We start from the raw sequence: 23,353 nt of genomic DNA, 5'->3' as shown, positions 1-23,353 counted from the left end.
AAACACAATTAAATACGTAGGTAACGTATTTACACTGATAACTCTTGACTCACACACAGTGGCTGTGTCTGAAATGGTATACTACATACTACTCGCATACTATTTTTGACGTAAAAGTAGTATGCAGTACATGAAAAATTTTGCAGTACATGACAGTTACCCGGATAATGTACTACTCTGGCGAAAATTTCTAGTATACATCCCGAGCTCACTTCGCCGACTACTGCATCCCATGATGCAACGCGGTAACCTCTAACTTTCCGAAAATTTTCAAAAAACGTGGCGGACAATGGCAGTGGCAAGTCCAGCTCCGAATATAAATGTAAATATCATTTGCATATCTTGGTCTAACAAGTCATATGTTTTCTTATGGGGATACTTTGATAGATATTTGCTGTAGTCGTGTGTTTGTTTTTATCAGAACAAATAGCTTAACCGATAGCAAATGCTAGTAAACTAGTTATTCTTTCATGACTGTAAAGGTAGTTAATAATAGTGGAGTTTGCTGTCAGTTATCGCCATTGAGTTAACTTTCAAAGCGACTTCTACATCACACTGAGCTCTTGAGAATTCATGTAAGATAAATGTTCCTATGATCATGTAGTTGCCATAGCTTGGTTTTGGTTGCCAACCGTGCTTTCGAACACGTAGCACTGAGGTGTTAGCGGTGGTGTAGTGAAGTCACGTTAGCCAAAGAAATCTCTGAAATTGTGGCTTTGGCATGGACTATGTTAAGAAAATTTCATTTTGGACTTATTCTTTGTAGGGACAGATGAAGATACAGCAGCCCTCATCAGCTGGCGTAGTTGCAATTAAGATCAATTTACAGGATGCAGGCATGCAGCTCAGAGAGGGTTTGAGTACGTTTTAGCCATTTGATGTTGGTTCAGTAAAGCATTACATCTACGACATGTAGTCAGAGAACTGTTTGTTGTCATCCTTTGTCTTGCAGAGAATTTATTAAGGTCCATGGCCTTGTGGGGAGGGTGGACCCAACCAAAAAAAACAAAAACAAAAAAATGGTAGAATTTAAAACAAAAGTATAAGGTAAGCTCATGTCACACAAATGTCCATATGTCTTTATGAAAAACAGAAACCCAGGAACTCTTAGATCATTACATCTCTGGTGTCCACATCACAAGACCATGAATGTATTTGCGTGCAGTTATATATGAATGTAACGGTATGATTTTTTCAGTGGTCCACTTGCTTCTGTTGTTCTGTAGGAGTTGAAGGGCCCCAGGACTGGGGTGAGCATGGAGGGTGGAGAGACCACTGCTGCATCCTGGAAGTGGTATGGGCCCATGGATGAGGCACTAGGGCAGAGGCCAGCAATACATCCTCCTGTCCTAGTGGACTCATCTGCCCAGGATGTGAAAGTGGTCTCTACCCCTCCTGTGCAACCAATGCACTCCCTAACCCTGCCAAAAAGAAAAAGGGGTATGGAGTGGGTGGACATATTGCGCAGTATGCAGGACAGGCAGGAAGGGAGGGAACGATTACATATAGAGAGAGAAGAAAGGAAAGAGAAAGAAGTACTTGACAGAGAGGAGCGGAAGGAGAGAGAGCGGATAAATAGGGAAGAAAGGAGAGAAAGAGAGAGGGTAGAGAGAGAGCGGAAAGACAGAGAAGAACGAAGAGAGAAGGAGAACCAAGAGAGGAAGGAGAGGCTGTTTCGTGAGATGAGGGAGTGGGAAGACAGATGGGAGAGGGAGAGCAGGGCTAGGGAGGACAAGTTACTTGATGTGCTCAAAGTTTTACTGGAAAATAAAAAAACAGTAAAATCATTTCATTTCTGCTCATTCATATGATTTAGACAATAACATTAATAGCTAATAACTGCTATAGGGCATTTTCACAAGTTGTGAATTTAATAGGATGTAGTGAGAGATTGTATCCATCTATTTAAGATGCAGTAGTGCAATATAGTTTTTTTTGTGCTTCCAGATGGACCAATTGAAATATATTGTAGATCAAATTTACATCCTGTACATTTTTTGTTACAAATGAAAACAACATACATAACAATTAGACTTGATTACATATTAGTTAGGAAGACATGGAAAGTAGATGTATGTCTGTTCTGTAGATGTGTATCACATTATTTCCAGCATATTAAAAAAAAAAAAAAACATTTGTTGAAAAGATGTGTATCATAGATACATCAGAGAAAACAAAGTTTTGTTGAGAAAGCAAGGCCTGTTTAGTTGAAAGCCCACTCACCACGTCAAGGTACAGGCCACGAGTGGGGTGTTAGCAAGACAGGACAAGGTTAGTGACACATAACAGACAAATCGCAGTAAGTATAGAACATCATACACAGACAAAAAGCAAGTCTTGGAAACAACAATTGAACTATATATGCCAACTATAGACAAAGAAGAGGGGCAATGATGCCCATTGTCCACGCCTCTCCAGGGTACAGACTATGTTAGGTCAGTAGTCATTGTGTCTTAGTGCCTCAATATTTGCAGAGGGTGCAGACAAAGAGGCAGCCAGTCTGTTTCTGAGGTTATCCCCAGGTTCAGCAACAGACTGATGCACCTCCCCATCATTTTCCGCAGGGTCATCCCCCGGAACGTCTGCTGGCTCCACAAAACCTCCATTTAAAAAACAGAGGTTGTGCAGGAAGGCAGAGCAGGTCACGACCACTGGGGCGAAGGTTGGCTTTACCTATGTGTACAGACACAATCATGCTTGATGGTACTTACTGTTCAGCATACCTGCTCAGTAATCACCACAGGTCTCATGGGTAGCACACTGACATTTTATGCATATTTAATTATCATAAGTATATGCACCTTGTCAGACATACATATGTCATATTTTCTTTACCTCAAGGGCCTTAAAGAAGATTGATCTCCACCGGGTCTTCATCATCCCAAAGGCCCTCTCTACCACACCCCTGGCTTTTGCCAGGTGCCTGTTGTACCTGGCCTGCACAGCATCCTGGATTGGCTCACGGTACGGGGTCATCAAACAGATTGGGGCAGCAAGGCAAGGACAGCCTCAATCACCTGTGATGTACCAGCCAGGTGGGAGATACAGCTGCTGTACATAAACTGAGCTCCACCTGAGGACCCGGGCATCATGAACAGAACCAGGCAGGCCGCTAAAGATGTTTAAGAAGCGGCCCTTGTGGTCACAAATGGCCTGAAGCTGGATCGAGTGGAACAGCTTCCAGCTGAAGTAGTCATCTTTGTATTTTGCAGGAGGCTTGATCCTTATGTGGCTGCAGTCAATACTCCCAGCCACACGGTTCAAGGCAGGACTACCTGCAAGGTGGGCGAACCCTGCTCCAATGGCCTCCAGCTCAGTCTGCGATGGAAGATGTACTGCCCTGCTGTAAATGTAGAGTATTCCCTCTGCAGTGCCATGGACAATATCGCTCACTGTTGAGCGTGGGACATCAAACGCCTCACACACTACCCGGTAGGAGGTGGCACTAGCCAGCAAATACAGAACAATTCCCACCTCCAGTGCTCTCCCCCAACCATGATAATGCCCCTCTTCTAGGGCCTCTAGGGCATTAACAGTTTGCCTGGAGAGGCGGAAATCTTTCTTTAGGTCTCCATCACCAGAAAAGAGACGAACAACAGGAGTATTGCCATTCAACTGGCAGTATGGCCCCCTGGTGTTACCCTGTAGAAACAGGAAACTACTTTAATCTTTAACAAGTATGTCACAATGTGTTGAAATGTGTTTAGTGTATAACATGACTAAAAATTACGGTTAAAGTTAGTACAGAGTGTTTCCTTTTTTCTGTTGGGGCTTTCAATAGACGCACAATTTTTGTTGGGGGACGGCTTGGGTGGGGTTTATATTTGCCCAGAGCGCAGTACAAGCTAGAACCGCTACAGCATAACGTTGGCTCCTAACAACAAAAGCAACTGCTTATTGTGCTGCTAAAATTTCTGTATTGTACTTACACCAAGCTCCTGCTGTACAAGTAAAGTAATTACTGTCCTTCTCATCAGCGCAGTATTTCTCCTGCGCATCCTTGCCTCACTGTTAAATTTAATTACCGAAAGGTAAGACATATTCACACAACACCGAGAAATAAATTCGTTCGTTCCTTTGAATACCAAGAGCGCTCTCCCCCGACAGCAAGTCTGAGGTAAAAGCTTGTAGAATGTTCTGGTTAAGTGACTGTAGTACACTACACGAAAGTTCTCATAATTGCGTACCATACTGTATACTAGCGTGTGGAGTAGTGTGCAGTACGCAGTGTATACTAGGCTAGTATGCAGTATGCTAGTATGCCATTTCGGACACAGCAACGCGCCACGCGCTCTTGTCCTCTCCCACTCACATCCACTTCCTGCTAACCCCATGACCTCCAACTCACTTCTGATTGGTTCATTAATTAAAATTACCACAAAATTACACAATTAATTAAACATTCTCTGTGTACCATATAAAGCAATAGTACAGCATTGCCATCACTATAAATTTAGTATTGAACAAAAAAATGTATATTTCACAGCATGTACATAATACAATGTAGGAACTTAACCATGAAATTACCTGAATGTTTTTTAACCCTTTAATTCTATTTATACTATTTATGAACTTACTATGTGTACAAATACATCAACTTAAATTACAGCCATACTTCCCATAGGGCTACATGTGTAAAACTAACTGTTCCATGTTCAGTTCTTCATTTCTGCTTTTTTAAACACTGGACTCGTGTACTTGCTTAATCATGATGATTATGATGAAAAGGATAATAGTAAAACAGTATAATTGTTTCTGATTCACAGAAAACACACATGCACACACACTGCCAGAACTGTGTCAGAACACTGCCATGCTGTTTTGTGGAGATGGGGTGGGGGGTGTTAAATAAAAAGATGAAAATGACAATGGCTGTCCTTTTGTCAATTCAATTGTGTTTCTATAGGCTTTATAGCATATGCCACAAACTATTTATTCTACTGGTTCAACAGGTCAGTACAGTAGGTTGTTCCAGACTCATTAGGTTTTGTAAATGCATTGTGGCAACAATACAATGCACTGACATTAAAAGGAAAATGGACTTTTGAATATTACATATTTTTAAAAGCAAGTACTCCAGTACTTTAACTCAAGTAAAAATTTGACTGAACAACTTTCACTTGTATTGGAGTAATATTTGACCAGGAGTATCTATACTTTGACTCAAGTAACGGAGTTGTGTACTTTGTCCACCTCTGCTCTGTGGTGCTGGAGTCCTCCAACGGTCAATAAGAATTAGCACAGTATTGTGTCTCATTTTTACATTTTTTGAAAGACATCTAAATGTTCCATATATATATATATATATATATATATATATATATATATATATATATATATATATATAATGTGTGTGTGTGTGTGTGTGTGTGTCGTCCTGGCTCCCCCATGCCATAGCACTCGTGTTGTATCTTATCCACCTCTAGTTGTGAGAGCAGTTGCTTCTTGCGGATACTGGAACATTGAGCTACTAGTTGTTTCAATGTGAGTGTCCATGTTGGGTTTTGGTGTAATATCCAACCCAATATTCACTGGCAATTCAATTTTTGTGCCTTTCTTTGTATTGAAATGCTTAACGTAAAAAACCTTAACGTGCCTTGATGTTCCAAAACTGCAATCAATGATCACCAAATTTCTCTTGGACATCTCTTGTCAGAAACACCTCCTCCTGCCAAAATGTCAAAACCGAAATCCTAGGAGTATGGTCGTTATTTCACATTAAGCGTTTTCCTCTCCATTGACATCCATTATAGGGAAAAAGCGTAACGTAGCTTACCCCTAGCATGCTTCCTCCTGCACTACACATATTTTCCTAATATTAGAAGATATAGGAAATCCTTATGTATTTCAATTAGAATTTTTAAGATGGGAGAGAGCCCATAACAAGAGATGTGTGAGAGCAATTTGGCGATGCTTGATCGCTGTTTTGGGACATTAAGCCTTTTCACGTTAAGCGTATTAGAATGTCCGTTTCTCTGACATTGAAATCAGGTACATATAAATGTCAGGAAACTTGATTTCTGGCCACTTGTCAATGTCCATGACCCACTGGTTCTTTGGTGAGTTGTAAGGTTAACTGTAGAATCCAACTGCCTTTATTTGAAGCAGATAATGGCTTGTTTTACTCCCCGTTTCGCAGTTTCTGTAACTAAAGACAGTCAGCATGACATGTTGCAGCATGTTTTACCACTCAGTCCACAGTATTCTGGTGGGAAAGTGATGTCAGCGCATATCTTTTATGCTTCATTATACTGCATAATGTTTCTTGGGCCGTCAAGTTTGATGCACTATCTTTAATATTCAATGTATCTACATATATTATGGGTTGGCACAGCACTATGTGGTAGACGGCCTTCTGAAAAGGCCTTTTGCTGGATAAGAATCTGCCTAACATTAGTGGGAGGTCGTAAATTATAAATGAACATGTCATAAAAAAATAGGAGGGGAGTTTCATAAAACATATAAAACCAGCTGCCAATGGCTAGAGAGCATCGAGGAGCTGGAGTGGAGAGCTGACATATGTTTAAAAATCTCATAATCATCCTTGGGCTACACCATAAGAATTCATCCTCAAATGGTAATCTGTTACTTGAACAGGATGGATAACAGACTTACAATGGAAGAAAACCAACAAATTCAGTATTGCTTTCCACTTCAAAACCTCTCCTGTATGAAGGCTTTGCGGACTAGAGGAGAATACATCATGATGTACATATTTTTTGCCTCTTTGTCAGTGTTAACAGTGTTCTTGAATCTGCTGGTGATCATCTCTATTTCTCACTTCAAGCAGCTCCACACTCCAACCAACTTCCTCATCCTCTCTCTGGCTGTGTCAGATCTGATTGTAGGATTTTTTGTCATGCCCTTCGAGGGCATGAGACTAACTGAAAATTGCTGGTACTTTGGGGATGTGTTTTGCTCTGTTTACCCGTTGATTTGCTATATTGTTATATCAGCATCTCTAGGCAATATGGTTTTCATATCCATTGACCGCTATATCGCTGTGAGTGATCCATTTCGCTATACTTCTTTAGTAACCACAGGTAAAACTTTGATTTGCATATTAATTAGCTGGTTTTGTTCTTTTATGTATTCTGTGAGCATATTATTTAATCATTTATTTTATCCAGAGACACATGGCACATGCTACGGAGAGTGTGTGCTCGTCAACAGCTTTGCTTGGCTTTTTATTGACCTTTTTTGTTCCTTAATTGCACCATGCTTTGTTGTGTGCTCCTTGTATATGAGGATATTTTGCATTGTAAGACGTCAGGCTATTATGATTAAGTCTGTTAAAGTAAATTTAAAATCTAATGATGATGGTGTGGCTTCCAAATCTGAGAGGAAAGCAGCAAAAACTTTAGGTATAGTTGTTGCAATTTATATGCTCTGTTGGGTACCATATTACATCACCATTCTAGTTGAGGGTGGTATGAATTCTGCATCATCTTTAACCAATTTTTTTGCTTGGGTTATGAATATGAACTCATGCGTGAACCCAATAATATATGCGCTGTTTTACCCTTGGTTCAGAGTATCAGTTAAGCATGTATTAACACTCAAAATATTTGAGCCATCATCTTCATATCTTACTTTGTTATCCTAGGATATTTTGAGTACAGATCAGATATGTTTCCACTTGTTTAGACAAACAGCACTTTTTTTTTTTTTTAATACTGTATAGTCACTTTGTAAAGGACTGTACTGGACGGGCCAAAAGAAGGGCACAGAGACAGGAGGGGTTTTATTACAAGAAATATCAATTGAATGAGAAGAATTCAAATGAACCAATGGAAAACCCCAAATAATATCACAGAAAACAACAACAACAACAATAATAATAATAATGAAATGTTCAAATAAAGAAAGATGAGTTAATTTTGCTCTTGCTTCTAAGATCGGTGCAGAGGGCTACATGTAGCGGTAGCAGCGGGTACAGATGCATGCACAAGATGTGTGCTAATGACTGTCTATTATCCATGGGTTTTAGCCTCCTTGCTAGCGCGCCCGATTCCCATAATGTTGCGTGATTGAGTCCAGTACGGGAATGTGTGTCTGTCTATACAACACAGGTTACATTTACCCCTTTTCCACTGTCGTGGTGCTGGTGCTGGTGCTGGTGCCCAATCTAGGACCACTGAAAAAATACTGGTGCCGGTGCCAAAAAGGAGTGCCACTGCAGAATTGCTGGTCCCAAAAGTTGGAACCACTGACGTGACTATGTGACTATGACTATGCAGAACCACACGAGAACCAATCAGATCAGCGTGTGATGCGTTTGGTACGTGACGTTTTCTAGAGAGGCGGGAGTAACAAAAAAAAGTTTAACCAGGCTACATGTAGCATGAAAATGTGTATATGATTAAAAGATGCATGGGCAACCATTTGTGTCTATATCGACATGTGTTGTTGTTTACATGTTACAAGAACGTAGTCGTAGCCAGAGCGGTAGAAAAAAACTCTCTCAACGGCTCTGGTCGGTGCAAACAGCCCACTGTAGACCTTCATTGAAGCATTTGAACTTTTGAGCTAAGTGACATTATTACCAGCAACCCTCATTAGGTTCTTAAAATTATTTTTTCACCTCACAGATAAAAATTATCATTACAGTAGTGGACAAAAGCAAATAACTTACATGCACATAAACAAAGACAAACAAGCAAACATCATCAGAAAGAAAAACAAAACACTTGTGTAGAGTTAAACTTAGAATGAGGGTGATTCACTAGATACTGAAATAAAGTCTGAAAGTGTCCCTTTTACAGCTCAAATCAAATTCTGTCTTCAAGCTTTTCAATATTAATAATAAAATAAGCTCACTTACTCCCCTTGTTATCAATGGCTACTTGCAGATGTTGTATGGCAGGGCTCATGAATACTTAAAAAGTGATCCCCCCTCATATTGCTGGTATTGGAAGAACTGCTTTTGCAAATCAATGAGAGGACCCATAAATGCCAAATATAATTGAAAAGATCTTTTCTGGTTCATTTCTTTCAGCTACAGGGTGACACCTGACCTCACATTTAGTTTCCCAATCAAGGAAGTCACACAAAAACAGCCTATTCCTCCAGTCTGCAGATACACAGCTGGGGGCCTAGGTACCGCTTCCACCTGATTCTCAACAGGTGCTGCACCTTCAAATAGAAAACATTAACCATAAATCCTTCGACAGTTCCTCTCTCTAACAATATAAACACAACGTTCAGTCACTGGTAGCTGAGGAGTAGCGCTAGAAGAGGCACCCTCACAATTGTCTGAGCAAGGAGAGGGAGACTAATGATTTAGTTCTTCTTGATGCCCTTTGATCGTCTGACTATAGCAGTTTGACCAACTTTGTCAAAGATCTAATTGATGTAATGAAAGATCTAATTGATGTCGTCTCCCCATAAATACTTAGTTGTGACCTGGCTACTGTCACAGTTATATGTTTCGATTAGACCTGAGACTGACGGAGTGTGTACTATAGTGTTAGTCATCTCCAATCGAGCCGGTTATCAGACTTCTAATCGGAGGTCGATGGAGAGACTAAGTGACTAGGTTGCTAGACACCTTCCTATGCTTAGGAAAGGGTGTCGTAAGCTCTGAAACAGAATTCAGTACTGTATAATTATTTTTCGCTCTGAGAGAGTTAAAATTGGTGCTTTTCTTGATTGTGAGAGAGTTAAGAAGTAGCGCATTATACTGGTATTGTAAGTTGTTAAGTGAGCTTCGTGTTCCGACTACAAGTCAGGAAATGTTCTAAGTAAAATTAGAAACGCTGCAACTAGTTGCTGGACACCTTTCTATGGTTAGGAAAGGGTGTTGGTGTGAGCGACACAGAATTCAATACTGTATAATTGTTCTCTATGAGAAAGTTAAGAGTGCATTATACTGGTATTGTAAGTTATTGTGGTTGTGTTGCGACGTGGAAGTCTAACTGTGAAAGATTCCGAGAGTTCTTTTGTAACGGTGTACTATAGTGTTGTTAGTCATCTCGCATCGAGCCGGTTATCAGACCTCTAATCGGAGGTCGATGGAGAGACTATAAGTAACTGGGTTGCTAGGCACCTTCCTATGGTAGGAAAGGGTGTCGTTGTAAAGCTCGGGAACAGAAGGCAATACTGTTTAATTATTCTTCGCTGTGAGAGAATTAGATTTTTTTGGTGCTTTTCTTGATTGTGAGAGAATTAAGAAGTAGCGCATTATACTGGTACTGTAAATTGTTAAGTGAGCTTCGTGTTCGACTATAATTCTGGAAACGTTCTAAGTAAAGTTAGAAACGCTGCAACTGGTTGCTAGACACCTTTCTGTAGTATGAAAGGGTGTTGAAGCTACACCGAATTCAATACTGTATAATTATTCTTTGTGGGAAAGTTGAGAAGTATAGAAGTATTGAGCTTCGCGTTCCGATTGTAAGTTTGGAAATTAAAATGTTAGCAACGTTAGGGGTTAATGCCCAAATTAGTGTGGTTGTGTTGTGAGGTGGAACTCCAATGGTGAAAGATCACGAGAACGGAGTTACCTTGTCCTAAAAGCATGCTTGAAAATTTGTACTTTTCTTAAGGTTATATGTGGTAAGAATTTGTATTTGTTTTTAAGTTGCTAAAAAAAAAAAATAATAAGCAATCTAGCCTTCCAACTTGAGTTTGGAAAGAAAGCAGCCTATTTGTTTTGTTTGTTTTTGTTTTGTTTTCGTGTTAAACTGTATGCAGTAGGCTTCTAACGGCGGAAAGATTAAATAACCTATTTTAAAGAGGGAATCTGTTGTCATGGCTGCTGAGTTGTCGTTGGCTGCGCAGATCCGTGTTCATGGGGCTGGGCCATTGAAACCTACGACAGAACGTCACGGAAAAGCTCCTCCAGACGTAAGAATCGCTCAGATGATGGACAGCCTAAATTCATATATGGAAAAAAGGCTTGGACTAAGGAAATGCGATGATGACATCCAGCGGAAATACAACATTAAACCTTCCGAGGACAGACTCTGGACCTTGCTCGACATGAAAAAGGCCTGGGGAAAGACACAGCGGATGTCTGCAAGCAGCAGACGAGACGGATGGACTGTTATTTTGTGCAAGCAAATTAGACAACATCTGCATAACTGTGAAATCCAAAGACTGAAACGTGAAATCATCGCAGAACAAACAAAGGTCAAATCATTATCTTCTCTATTACAAGAGGAGAAGAAGGAAAAAGAGAGACTTTTAGCTGAAAATCAAAAATGGCTAAACTTAATTTCCAACCAGCTACAATCAAAAGACGCCAAGCAAGGGAAGCCAGAACCGCTCTATCCATTCAAAGAGCTGAATGTCACTGAGCAACAACATCGCCATTTGCTGAGAGAACTGCCACATGACTATGACAGCAGCTCAGATGGCTCAGACAGTGAGGAACTGTCCAATGACACACCCGCTCCTTCATCTGTGACAAAGGACAGCTGTTCACAGGCCAAATCTATCTCCATGACAAGGTCTAACAATTCATCAAAGGTTAGGCTTACTCCTGTAGTAATCACACACCGGAGAACTGAAGTGGAAGCTCAAAGTGAGGAGGAGTTTGAGGAGGACGGCCAGAGACGGACTCACGCTGTGACAAAGAAGGTCAAAAGATACCTCCCATGTAAGACTTATCAACCAGCCACACCGAAACAAATTGATAAGTGGTCCAAGGATTTACCAGATGCATATAAACAACGACGCAAGGCATGGCAAGTTCTTGAACGCTTACGAAAAATTTACACTCTACACCCCTTAGACGCTGCTATGATCCTGAATTTGAACTTAAGAGACAGCGATCAAAAGAAGCTCACTAAAAACGTGGAGACAATGGTAGGCGAGTCACAAGATAATATTGATGCTGGATGGGAGGCTGTACGAACCTTTTTATATGAACTGAAACCTGCAGAAATCAACTGGGCAAAAATTACTGCATGCACGCAGAAAGTGGGAGAAAGTGTTGCAGAGTATGAAGAACGCTTCACACAGATTTGGCAGGAACATGCTGGCTTAAACAACGGTGATGATCTGAGCAAGGACACTGGCATGCCCTTGAAAACGACATTCATGAATGGACTAAAAGCAGAGATATCCAAAGCCCTTAAAGTCCGTTATGATGACTGGGATGGTGTCGGGACAGCTTTCAATCAAGTTGTAGATTGGTCAGCAAGAATTGAGAGGACACAGGATGCCAAACTCAGAGCCTTGCAATCTAATGCCCTGAGGTACAACAAAAGAGGACCTGAACACAGAGATTTGAAGGGCAGGAGACATGACCTGAACAAAACAAGAAATGGACATTGTCATTACTGCCACAAGCCAGGACACTGGAGGAGGGAATGCAAAAGGCTCAGAGCTGCACAACACACAACAAGGAAAATCGACCAAGCACTTTTGAAGTCATCGCAGGCCGGCCCATGCCCCTACCCGGAACAATGGATCTGTGCAAAGCCGATGCGCATCTTGCTTGACAGCCTGATGCAGTACTGTGAACAACTCAGTCTTGCAGTACAGGATGCTGAGAAACAGGTTTACAGTGCTTGGCAACTACCTCCAGAGGGGGCACACAGTCATTTGCCTGGTCAAACCTCAAAGGGTAGCATTAGAGGCCAAGTACGAAGGTCCATATCAGGTTCTTTTAGTCACTAATGCAGCAGTTAAGGTGCAGGGAAAAGACAACTGGTGCCATTGTAAATTAGTAAATCCACCTAAAAATTAGGGACAGAATGGCGGTAGTATTTATCAGAGTCCAGAAATGGCGGGACTAGAGTTGTCTAGGCTCTAGCTTGTCGCCTGAGGATGAAGAGGCCATCATACCACCACTGATAAATACTGTAGCTTCCAGCCGAAGCTAAATAGGGATATTTTAGGTGTCTATACAAATGACAGTTCATTTTGATGTCAATGAACTTCGGCCAGGTGCATTTCCGTTTCCTCTCCTGTGTGTCATTGCAGGTATTCTAGTGAAAAGGAGGATCCTAAACAACCCTCTAGAGAAGGGTGCCCTGGCTGACATCAGACATCTACACTGGACTGTACCTGACACCTGACTGACATCTGCTGAAGAATCACAGGACACGGGACACATCTGCATCGGTCAAACACACAGTATAGCACAGCCTGCTTCAGGAGATCTCATCCACCAATACAATCCAGCACCATAACTGTTAAATACAATCATCCACCATGCCAACAATGTCATTTTTTATAATGCTGTACATCCTTTCAATATCTATGCATCATCATAAAAAGATATTTTATTTTATACTGTAAGCAGAGATGCCTGTACTCAGTATTAGGCTGTGTACGTGATTACTATCAACATATCTTGGTTTCTCTTTCTGTTCATGTATTTTCTTACAATTATTTCTTTTTGTGATCATGTTTTGTTATGATCAAAGGGGGGATTGTAAGATTATAGTGACATCTGAACAGACATGGTTCATGATAGGAGAACTGTTTAACCTGATGGTCTTATTACCATAGATACAAAGAAAGCTTCACACCTTTGGCGCCGCATTACTGTTGGAGCCAATAGCAATTGATTAAGGCAAAATACAACTGGTAATGGGCAAATGGCAGCCATCACAGACAAAAGGGGAATTTAGCATTAACACCTAGATTCTGATTTGCATCAAGCAATGTTGTACACCTATTGTCTGTTTGCTCCATGGTATAAAAGGCCGATCATGGTAACAGTTCTCTGAGTTAAGCTGCGGCGCAAGCGGACTTGCTGCCGGGTTCCACCACCATCAAATAAAGCTTTTCTCCAAGCGCGCTTTTGTTCCGGTTCGTTTACTTGTAAAATCACAAGAAAATCCAACACCAGTAAGCATCGCAGTACCAAGGTGTTAAATGGGGTGAGGTTTCATGTCAGGTTAACAATTTGGATTGTGAGAAACCACTCCATGTGTAGCATGAGGCCCTTACACAGCAAATAGGGGAAAAGACACTCACAAAAAGAGGTTGGGGGCTTCAACTGAGGCCTATGGTTGTCTGAGGAGGTAATGGAAAGGGAATGGCATGGGTTGAATCAATAAAATAGGGAACAGGGAAAATAAGGAATAAAATAGGGAGAAATGAACAAAGAATCAGTCAAAACGCATACCATTCAATACAACTTCAACCCAGGAAATACAATGGTGCTCTGCTCTCTAACTTCTGCATCTCTGTGGCACTGTTCAAACTCCTATGCCAACCACAAAACACAATAATATTACTTAACTAAGTGGTTGTGCCACACAACAGCCAAATCTGTTGTGCTTAACAAACAATACCTGCCTTCCTCTATTACAGTGCCGTGCTGAATTGTGAGATCTGATCTCAATGGATACATTTACCACGTCATGATGACGGTGGAGGAATTGAGTCTCTCGACATACTTATAAGGAGTTGTCATTCAGTGAATTTCCTACAGAGAGTGGTGAGCCACAGAAACAGGATTCTTCAGAGTATACAAGGATTCTCAAAACAGATTTTCCTCCCCATTGAATTAAAATGGAATCTCAGGACGAGGCATATTGTTATCCATCACATAATACATCATGCACTAAGGATGTGAGATCCAGATCTGAATATATTTTTATGTACATTATTTTCTTGTCATTGTCGGCTCTGACTGTTTTTTTGAATCTGCTTGTGATAATATCTGTCTCTCACTTTAAGCAGCTCCACACTCCAACCAATCTGCTTGTCCTCTCCCTGGCTGTGGCAGATATGATTGTTGGATTGTTCGTTATGCCAGTAGAGGGCATCAGACTAATTGAAACCTGCTGGTATTTTGGAGAGACATTTTGTTCCATTTTTCCACTTGTTGTAACTACGGTGGTGTCAGGCTCTCTTGGAAATTTGGTCTTTATATCTATAGACCGATATATTGCTGTGAGTGATCCTTTACTGTATTCCACAAAAGTGACCATTAACAGGATGATAATCTGTATTTCTGTTATATGGTTATATTCTCTTATTTATTCTGTGGCTTTTTTATCCAATCATATGTTTTACCCAGAGACACGTAATACATGTTACGGAGAGTGTTTGTATGTCTTGAACTTCAGTTGGGCTATTGTTGACCTTATCCTTTCATTAATTTCCCCCTGTTCAGTTGTAATATCTTTATATTTGAGAATATACTGTGTAGCAAAATATCAGGCCCAGGTAATTAACTCTATAACAACTGGGGTCACTTTAGGGGAGAAAGGTTTAACCCTACTGAAGTCTGAAAGAAAAGCAGCAAAAACATTAGGTATTGTCGTTTTTGTTTATCTACTTTGTTGGATACCATATTACATAAATGGTCTTTTTATGGGCAGTGTCACATCTGAATCGGTTGTCATGACATTTCTAATGTGGGTGATGTTCGTGAATTCATGTATGAATCCACTTATTTATGCATTATTCTATCCCTGGTTCAAAATATCAATCAAACATATTATAACACTAAGAATATTTGATTCATCATCATCATACTGCAATTTATTTACAATGTAAATTTAATTACTCACAAAATGAAAAAAAAAGAATTTTCAGTAAAATGAAGTAATATCTGAATGCAGTAATAAGTCATTCTGTCTCACTCATGATAACTTCAAATAATATTTTGAAATCATAAGATGGAGAAAAGAGTAGGGTCATGCAAAAAAAAAAGAAAGAAAGAACGAAAAACACTACACATAATTCATGTCTTTTTTCTCAGTCACTTACAAGCAGTATTTATTGGCATTGTTTAATGATCTCATAAGGAAATTTGCATTTTTCAGTTACATTTTAGAAAAATGTGTCTTGCTTACAGAAGACTTCACATTAGAAGTTTGAATTGCATGTTTTCTGTTGTACTGAGAAGCACAGGGACATTTGCTATATTATTTATTATCTCATAGTCTTACTCATGGATTTCTCCTTTAGGAACTTCCACCCTATTTTGCCCACTACTAATCATTTAAACAGGATGAAGACTGAAACGCACGTTTTAACCATGATGGAATGATCACCTGTGTTCAGAGTGAGTCTCCCCTGCATCGTCAAACAGCAGCACATCGTTAAAAAGGGAATTAAACTGAGTCTCTGCAGTGGTGGGCTTGTGTGTGTGTGTGTGTGTGTGTGTGTGTGTGTGTGTGTTTTCTCTTTTCTGCTGCACTGACCAAGCATATTTAATCCTGTTGTTCAATAAATTCAATACTATGTTGGGATTATACGGCTAATCTTTTTTTTCAAACTCTGATGTGACAATAGAGTTTTGTTTTGTTAAGTCGGGAAATACCCTATGGTATGACATGGTTGTGCAAGCTAGAGGGCATAGAAGTATAAGGGAATTGGCCATATCTTGTTTGTTCATTGCAGTAGCCATAAATGAAACAGTGTACATTTTTATTAAGTAGTTTTTTAGATACAATTTTTCCAAAATAATTATTTGTCCTTGTCTTTATTTATCATTAAAAATCAAGCTGTGGATGGAGGGGAGTTCAGGAGCATAAGCTACACATTAGCAAGTATAAATCTTTTTGAATGAAATGTTCGTATAGTGTAAGATTATAGTAACATCTGAACAGACATGGTTCAGAATAAGAGAACTGTTGAACCTGACGGTCTTATTATCATAGCTACAAAGAAAGCTTCACACCTCTGGTGCCACATTACAGTTGGAGCCAATAGCAACTGATTAAGGCAAAATACAACCAATAATGGGCAAATGGCAACCACCACAGACAAAAGGGGCCTTTAGCATTAACATCAAGATTCTGATCTTCCTTAAGCAACATTGTAAACTTATTGTCTGTTGCCATTTGTTTCGTGGCATAAAAGGCCGATCACGGTAACAGTTCTCTGAGCTAAGCTTCACAGGCAGTCCAGCTACCTGATTCCATCACCACCAAATAAAGCTTTTCTCTAAGCACATTTTTGGTCCGGTTTGTTTACTTGTAAGATCACAAGAAAAGCCAACAACAGAAACCACCACTATTTGTAGATTCATTAATGCTAATTGCATGTGGAAAAAGACACATCGTTTTAGTTTACTGAATAAAACAAATAGAACAAAGAATTCTTTTGAACACAACTGCTAGACATGTTAAAATGTAGAAGAAATACCACAGCTGTGTTGCGCAAACAACAAATAAACAGCTGGGATGGAATGTCTCAGTGACATTCTTCCAGTGAACAAACGGCATAACATAAGTGCTTTTCCAATGGGTTTTGCAAGCATCACAATGACATCTCACACATATGTGTGTGTTGTCAGGGAAGAACATCTTCTACAGCAGCAGGATTTCAGCTAGACATCAGGCACTGATGTCTCTGTGACAGTGTGCCAGTGAGCCAATGGCCTATTGCAGTCATCTTCTTAACAGATGTGTAGGTATCACATAGACATCTATAGACCAATATATTGCTGTGAGTGTTCCTTTACTGTATTCCATGAAAGTGACCATTAAAAGGGTGATAATCTGTATTTCCGTTATATGGTTATATTCTCTTATTTATTCTGTGGCTATTTTATTTAATTATATGTTTTATCCAGAGACACGTAATATCTGTTACGGAGAGTGTCTGTTTATCTTGAACTTCACTTGGGCTATTGTTGACCTTATCCTTTCATTAATTTCCCCCTGTTCAGTTGTAATATCTTTATATTTGAGAATATACTGTGTAGCAAAATATCAGGCCCAGGTAATTAACTCCATAACAACTGGGGTCTCTGTAGGGGGGAAAGGTTTAACCCTACTGAAGTCTGAAAGAAAAGCCGCAAAAACATTAGGTATTGTCGTTTTTGTTTATCTACTTTGTTGGATACCATATTACATAAATGGTCTTTCTCTGGGCAGTGTCACATCTGAATCGCTTGTCATGACATTTCTACTGTGGTTGATGTACGTGAATTCATGTATGAATCCACTTATTTACGCATTATTTTATCCCTGGTTCAAAATATCAACCAAACACTAAGAGTATTTGATTCATCATCAGCATACTGCAGTTTATTTACAGTGTAATAAATAATTAATCACAAAATAAAAAAAGAAAAAGAAAAGATTTTTCAGTAAAATGAAGTAATATCTGAATGCAGTAATAAGTCATTCTATCTCAGTCATGATAACTTCAAATGATGTTTTGAAATCATAAGATGGAGAAAAAAGTAGGGTCATGCAAAAAAAAAAAAAGAGAAAGAAACACATTACACATAATTCATGTCTTTTCTTTTCTCAGTCACTTACAGGAAGTATTTATTAGCATTGTTTAATGATCTCATAATGAAATTTGCATTTTTTAAGTTACATTTTAGAAAAATGTGTCTTGCTTACAGAAGCTTAGAAGTTTTCTGTTGTACTGAGAAGCATGGGGACATTTTCTATATTATTTATTAAATTATGATTATTTATGTCAGATTCTCACTCACAGAGTAATATTATTATTATTATTATTATTATTATTATTATTATTATTATTATTATTATTAAGATGTGAGAATGTTCTAGTGCTCTATAGATTTTAAATATCCTCCAGCTGCTATTTGGTATGAATAAATATAATATAATGAATGTCAGTCTGTTGACTTGAGGACAGGGAATCACAAATTCACCTAGTGTTCAGGCTGAGTACCATGTTTTACACCATCAAGGTTTTTGATCATTAGTTGAGAGTTCAACATATGTAAAGGCCTCAGCAGTGGAAAAATATTGTGAACTAGGCACATAGAAATGAACTCATAAAAAGTTTACAATATGATTATGCATAACTGTATTGATTAAATCACAGAATTTCACAGAAGATGAAACACTCTTGTTGCAGTTTTGAAAATATTCAGGTCATTATGGATAATCAGAACAATGAAAAACTCTATTAAATTTAACATAACCTAGCACTATAAGAGTGGCATGATTACAGTCTGTGATTTGTTTTTGCACAGGGATAATAAGACATGCCTATGTCATGCCATGTTTACGGTCTTTTCATGTAGTAAGCCATTAGAAATATTTATATCAATGTGAAAGTATTTTACAAATATACCTAAAAATATTGTTTTCCAAATGATTTTATATATATATATATATATATATATATATATATATATATATATATATATATATATATATATATATGTCTCTCTCTCTCTCTCTCTCTCTCTCTCTCTCTCTCTCTCTCTCTCTCTCTATATATATATATATATATATATATATATATGACATAATAATTTATGACTGAGTATTACTGTCTAATTTTAGATTACTCACATTCCACAGAAATAAGACCGTCTATTTGTAACAACATGTCAGCAATATTTATTTATTGTCAGCACAATTAATGTACATAATTCTAGAGAAGTTGAAACTCTGTCAAGCAAGGATTTTATTTTTTTTTATAACAGAACTTGTTGATAACTGGAGTGCTTTTCACTGTATTGTTATTTTTTACTTTCTGAATTTCTGTGTTTTCTAACTTAATTTATGGACATGAGCAAAGCAACTAATGGTGTAAAACTGACCTTATTTCTGATCATTGAGATCCTCTTCAGTAAAGGCATGTACTTCAACTGACATGTACATTACAGGTCCAGAAATCACCTTCCATTCAGCACTTGTTTGTTATAATTTGAACAGTGACTTGTCAAGAAAGCTTTATAGAATTTATGAATGTACTGCATCTCAATTTCACTAATATTGGTTTTTCAATTTGCATATAGTTTTGGAAGTGTGTTTTCCCAGTACAAACTTGGCCATTTAACTAAGAGTGCATTTTATTAGGATATTGACCTAATTGCTGCATTAAACATTTTCTGAGTGCAGATTTAAAAATGCAGATGATTTTTCAAAGACTTTTAATTGTAGTATGAGTTTCACTGATGTTTTAAACCAAGGATAAAATATAGCATAGATGAGAGGGTTTACAAAGGAATTTGTATACAGAACCCATGAAAAAAAAGATGTAATGATAGATGAAGATGAAATGCTATCTTCAGTTAGTAGACTAATGTAATAAGGCATCCAGTAAAGCAGGTAAACTGCAACCACAACACCCAATGTTTTAGCTGCTTTTCGTTCAGATCTCTTTGAAGTTTTGACCACAATGCCAGATCTGTTGTCTGTGTTTACAGAGTTAATGCCTTGGACCTGGTATCTCACCACTTGACATATTTTCAAATATAGAGTTATCATAACGGAACAAGGACAAACAAAGGAAAAAGATACATCAGTAACTCCCCATGTAAACCTAATGAAAAGTACACACTTTCCTTTACAAACTTTCACCTGTTCATGCTTGCTGTGGTTATTGCTATAAAGAAGTATCAGATTATATATGAGAGAGCATGACCAGCTTAGACAAATGCAAAACGTACTTTTGCCAACGGTTACCAATGAGGAGTAAAGCAATGGGTAACATACAGCAACTTAACGATCCGTGGCAATAAACACCAAAATGCTAAGAGAGGCTGAGATAACAGTGTAAACAATTAGCTGAAACATAAAACAAAAAACTGGCCCAAAATACCAGCATGACTCCACAAACTTTATGCTTTCAACCGGAATCACAAAAATCCCAACAAAAAGATCTGCCACAGCAAGAGAAAGGATGAAAAAGTTTGTTGGAGTTTGGAGTTGCTTGAAGTGACAGATGGAGAGAATCACTCGAAGGTTCACAAATACAGTGAACACTGACAATAATGAAAAAAAGATGTACAGGAAAATATGTTCAGATTTTGATCTAAATTCCTTTTTGCAAGATGTGTTCAGCATCGGAAAACAGTAGTGGATTGTCTGATATTCTTTTTCCATTGTGAACTCCATTTATGTGCAGGTATAATTGCAATCCTAACACAGGGACACCAAAAGATGTAGGTGTGACAGGATTAATAAATCAGTCTCATAAAAATCAGTCTAATATAATTTATTAACCATTAATTTGGGTGTTCAATATTTTGTTAATTAAACAACCAAGATTAATGGGATAAGCTAGCTGTAACACTGTGCTACAGTCTTAGAGAGTATTGCAGTACTAATGTATTACAATTACACTACTAAATCCATAACACTCATACACAGCCAGGTTGATGAAGGTAATTGGGAGTACTTTGATGGCAGAGGTTGGCATTCAGTGAATACTGCAGCAGAAACAGACAGGACAACAGTTTATTTCAAAGATGCTATTTATTAACATAATCAATACTACTTGGCAAACTAATACTGATATGGTACAATCAATAATCAGCAGCAAATAGAATGATCAAAGCGTAAATGGTAATACAATGGTGATGAGTCTATGTACAAGTATTCAGTGTAGGACTGAATGAGTGTTAGAGTAGAGATGTGTGTGTGTGTGTGTGTGTGTGTGTGTGTGTGTGTGTGTGTGTGTGTGTGAGTGAGTGAGAGAGAGAGAGAGAGAGAGAGAGAGAGAGAGAGAGAGAGAGAGAGCGTGCGTGTATGTGCGCGTGTGCCCAGCTGCGCACAGAAAAGAGGAGGAGGAGCGAGGGAGAGAGGCTGTGCGCAGGCGCACAGGCAAGAGGTATGTGTGGTATGAGGATGTAGTGCGCAAGCGTGTGTGCTAGGCACCAAGTAGGGATGGGCAACGAGAAGTGCATGTGTGTGAGAGAACAAAGAATCTCTAACTTGAGAGCTAGTCTCAAGCAAGTAGGCCTAAACTCAACAACTCTAACCAACCCTTAAGTCACACTGCGATCCCAATGTCGGAGGTGTGCAATCAGAAAAAGGGAGTTAGAGAGAGAGAGAGAATGCATGCCAGATGTATCCTTCATAAGTTGTAACCAAAAAAAAAATAAAATAAATAAATAACAAGCGGCTAAAAATCGCATTGTACATGATATACAGTGTGTACATTTAAATCTTAAAAGAATTCCAATATCAACACTTCCCTCACGTTAACAGCATATAATCTTAAGACTAAAGTGTGCCCAGATGCCAGCCTTACTTTGAATAGCTCATTGCGAGGCGACCGAAGATGCCTCTTTGGTGGCCTGATGAGCAGTGCGATTCGCAGGTCCAGGGAGAAGTTCTTTTCCTTGTCGCTTGAAGATCTTCGGGGCTCCGCTGCTCGTCCGATGATCTTGAAGGGTTCTTGATTTAATTCGTCGACGTTTAAAGAAAATCAAAAAAGGTCCGGTCGTCTTTTCTTCCGTCGAATACTATGTGCGTTACAGTGTAATTAGCTGGTTGCAGTTAAAATCACAACTGCGCGAGAGAAAGTACATTAAAACTTTGACTGTACAGATGTCTCGCTTCGTTGTTTCCTTGTTCTTTTCTTCGGCAGAGAAACAGTGTCTCTTTCTCCAGGTAGGATCACTCATCTGAGAGATCAGGTGCCAGGGATTAACGGAGTCTCTGTATGCAGGCAGGAACACCCGCTAGAGACACCTGCTGCTAGCAAGCTGCTGCTAGAGCGAGCCGCTGCTAGAGAGTTGGAGAATTGAAGAGAGCTGGAGAGTGAGAGTTTGGAATTTTCCGCGGTTTTATGGCGAAAATTGCGTCATCACTGTGTGTGGTATCTGGCTCCATTGCTGTATCCAATGCTGTTTTACAGTGAAAGCTGAGAAGATGGGTTCAGATTACCGATGGGGTCAAGCAAGGAATTATGGGTAGCATGGTCTACAGGCCTGGAAACCCCTACATATATATGTAAAGAGAGGGAGGTTAGGGAGTGGGGGACAGAATATATGCTGAATATCTTTGTGAGCGTGAATGGACCTTTCATTTAGATGTGTCACTCCCAAATATTTGTACCTTCCATCTTGGAGATCATTTTGGAATTCCATCTCCTCTGGGCCAAATTCATCTTTCAACTGTATAAGACCTGTGATACATGCTTGCATGACTGGACTGATGTTGCCAAGATTGGCATCCTCCTTTTGAAAAACCAAACTCAAATTGCTTATCACTGGAAGTACATCAGCCAGTGTGTGGGTGAGGGCAATGAAAGAGTACTGCTGAATCTGATTTACAATACCTTGGACTTTTGTATTTCCGTTCACTTTTTCATTACTCAACTTCATTACCAGAGCAGGCCAATCGCTTTTAATGCATTGCACTGCATAATGCAAGGACAGCCAACGGACAGCACCTGGCCATTTCAAACTGGTTGTGTCTTCGTCGGTTAGTGTCGCTGTCAGCTCATTAAGGCAATTTGTCCTACTTGCGGTGTGCTTGTAGAATGAATGGACTGTGTTCACAGTGCGTTTGTATGTGCTTACCTGACTCACAGCATTTGCTGCATCTCCAGCTGCCAGTGCAGCTCAGTGTGCGATACAGTGCAACTGAATCAAGAAGGGATTATTTCTCTTCAAGAGAGCAAAAACTCAAATATGCTTCCCAATCATCACACTGGCTCCATCCGAGGATAACTCCGCTCCTCTTCCCCTCAGCACCTCCACCCCTTT

The 23,353-nt window shown here is 39.3% G+C and overlaps 2 protein-coding genes and 1 pseudogene across 2 annotated transcripts; 2 read left to right on the top strand and 1 right to left on the bottom strand.

Moving 5' to 3' along the window:
- Positions 1-6,616: 6,616 nt before the first annotated feature.
- LOC115828231 (trace amine-associated receptor 13c-like) lies at positions 6,617-7,606 on the top strand. Its single transcript, XM_030792185.1, has one exon. The coding sequence runs from the start codon at positions 6,617-6,619 to the stop codon at positions 7,604-7,606; it is 990 nt and encodes a 329-aa protein (XP_030648045.1).
- A 6,866-nt stretch (positions 7,607-14,472) lies between these two features.
- On the top strand, positions 14,473-15,453 carry LOC115828662 (trace amine-associated receptor 8a-like; the record flags this gene model as incomplete). The annotated part of the gene is made up of 1 exon (XM_030792722.1): positions 14,473-15,453. A coding segment is annotated over exon 1 (981 nt), but the record flags the coding sequence as incomplete, so codon positions are not given.
- Positions 15,454-19,733: 4,280 nt separating this feature from the next.
- Positions 19,734-20,741, bottom strand: LOC115828230 (trace amine-associated receptor 13c-like; annotated as a pseudogene).
- Between the last annotated feature and the right edge of the window lie 2,612 nt (positions 20,742-23,353).

This window comes from Chanos chanos, chromosome 15 (genome assembly GCF_902362185.1).
Source record: "Chanos chanos chromosome 15, fChaCha1.1, whole genome shotgun sequence".
NCBI classification, from domain to species: Eukaryota; Metazoa; Chordata; class Actinopteri; order Gonorynchiformes; family Chanidae; genus Chanos; species Chanos chanos.
The sequence above is the reverse complement of the archived record's forward strand: the minus strand, read 5'-3'. Positions and strand labels throughout refer to the sequence as shown.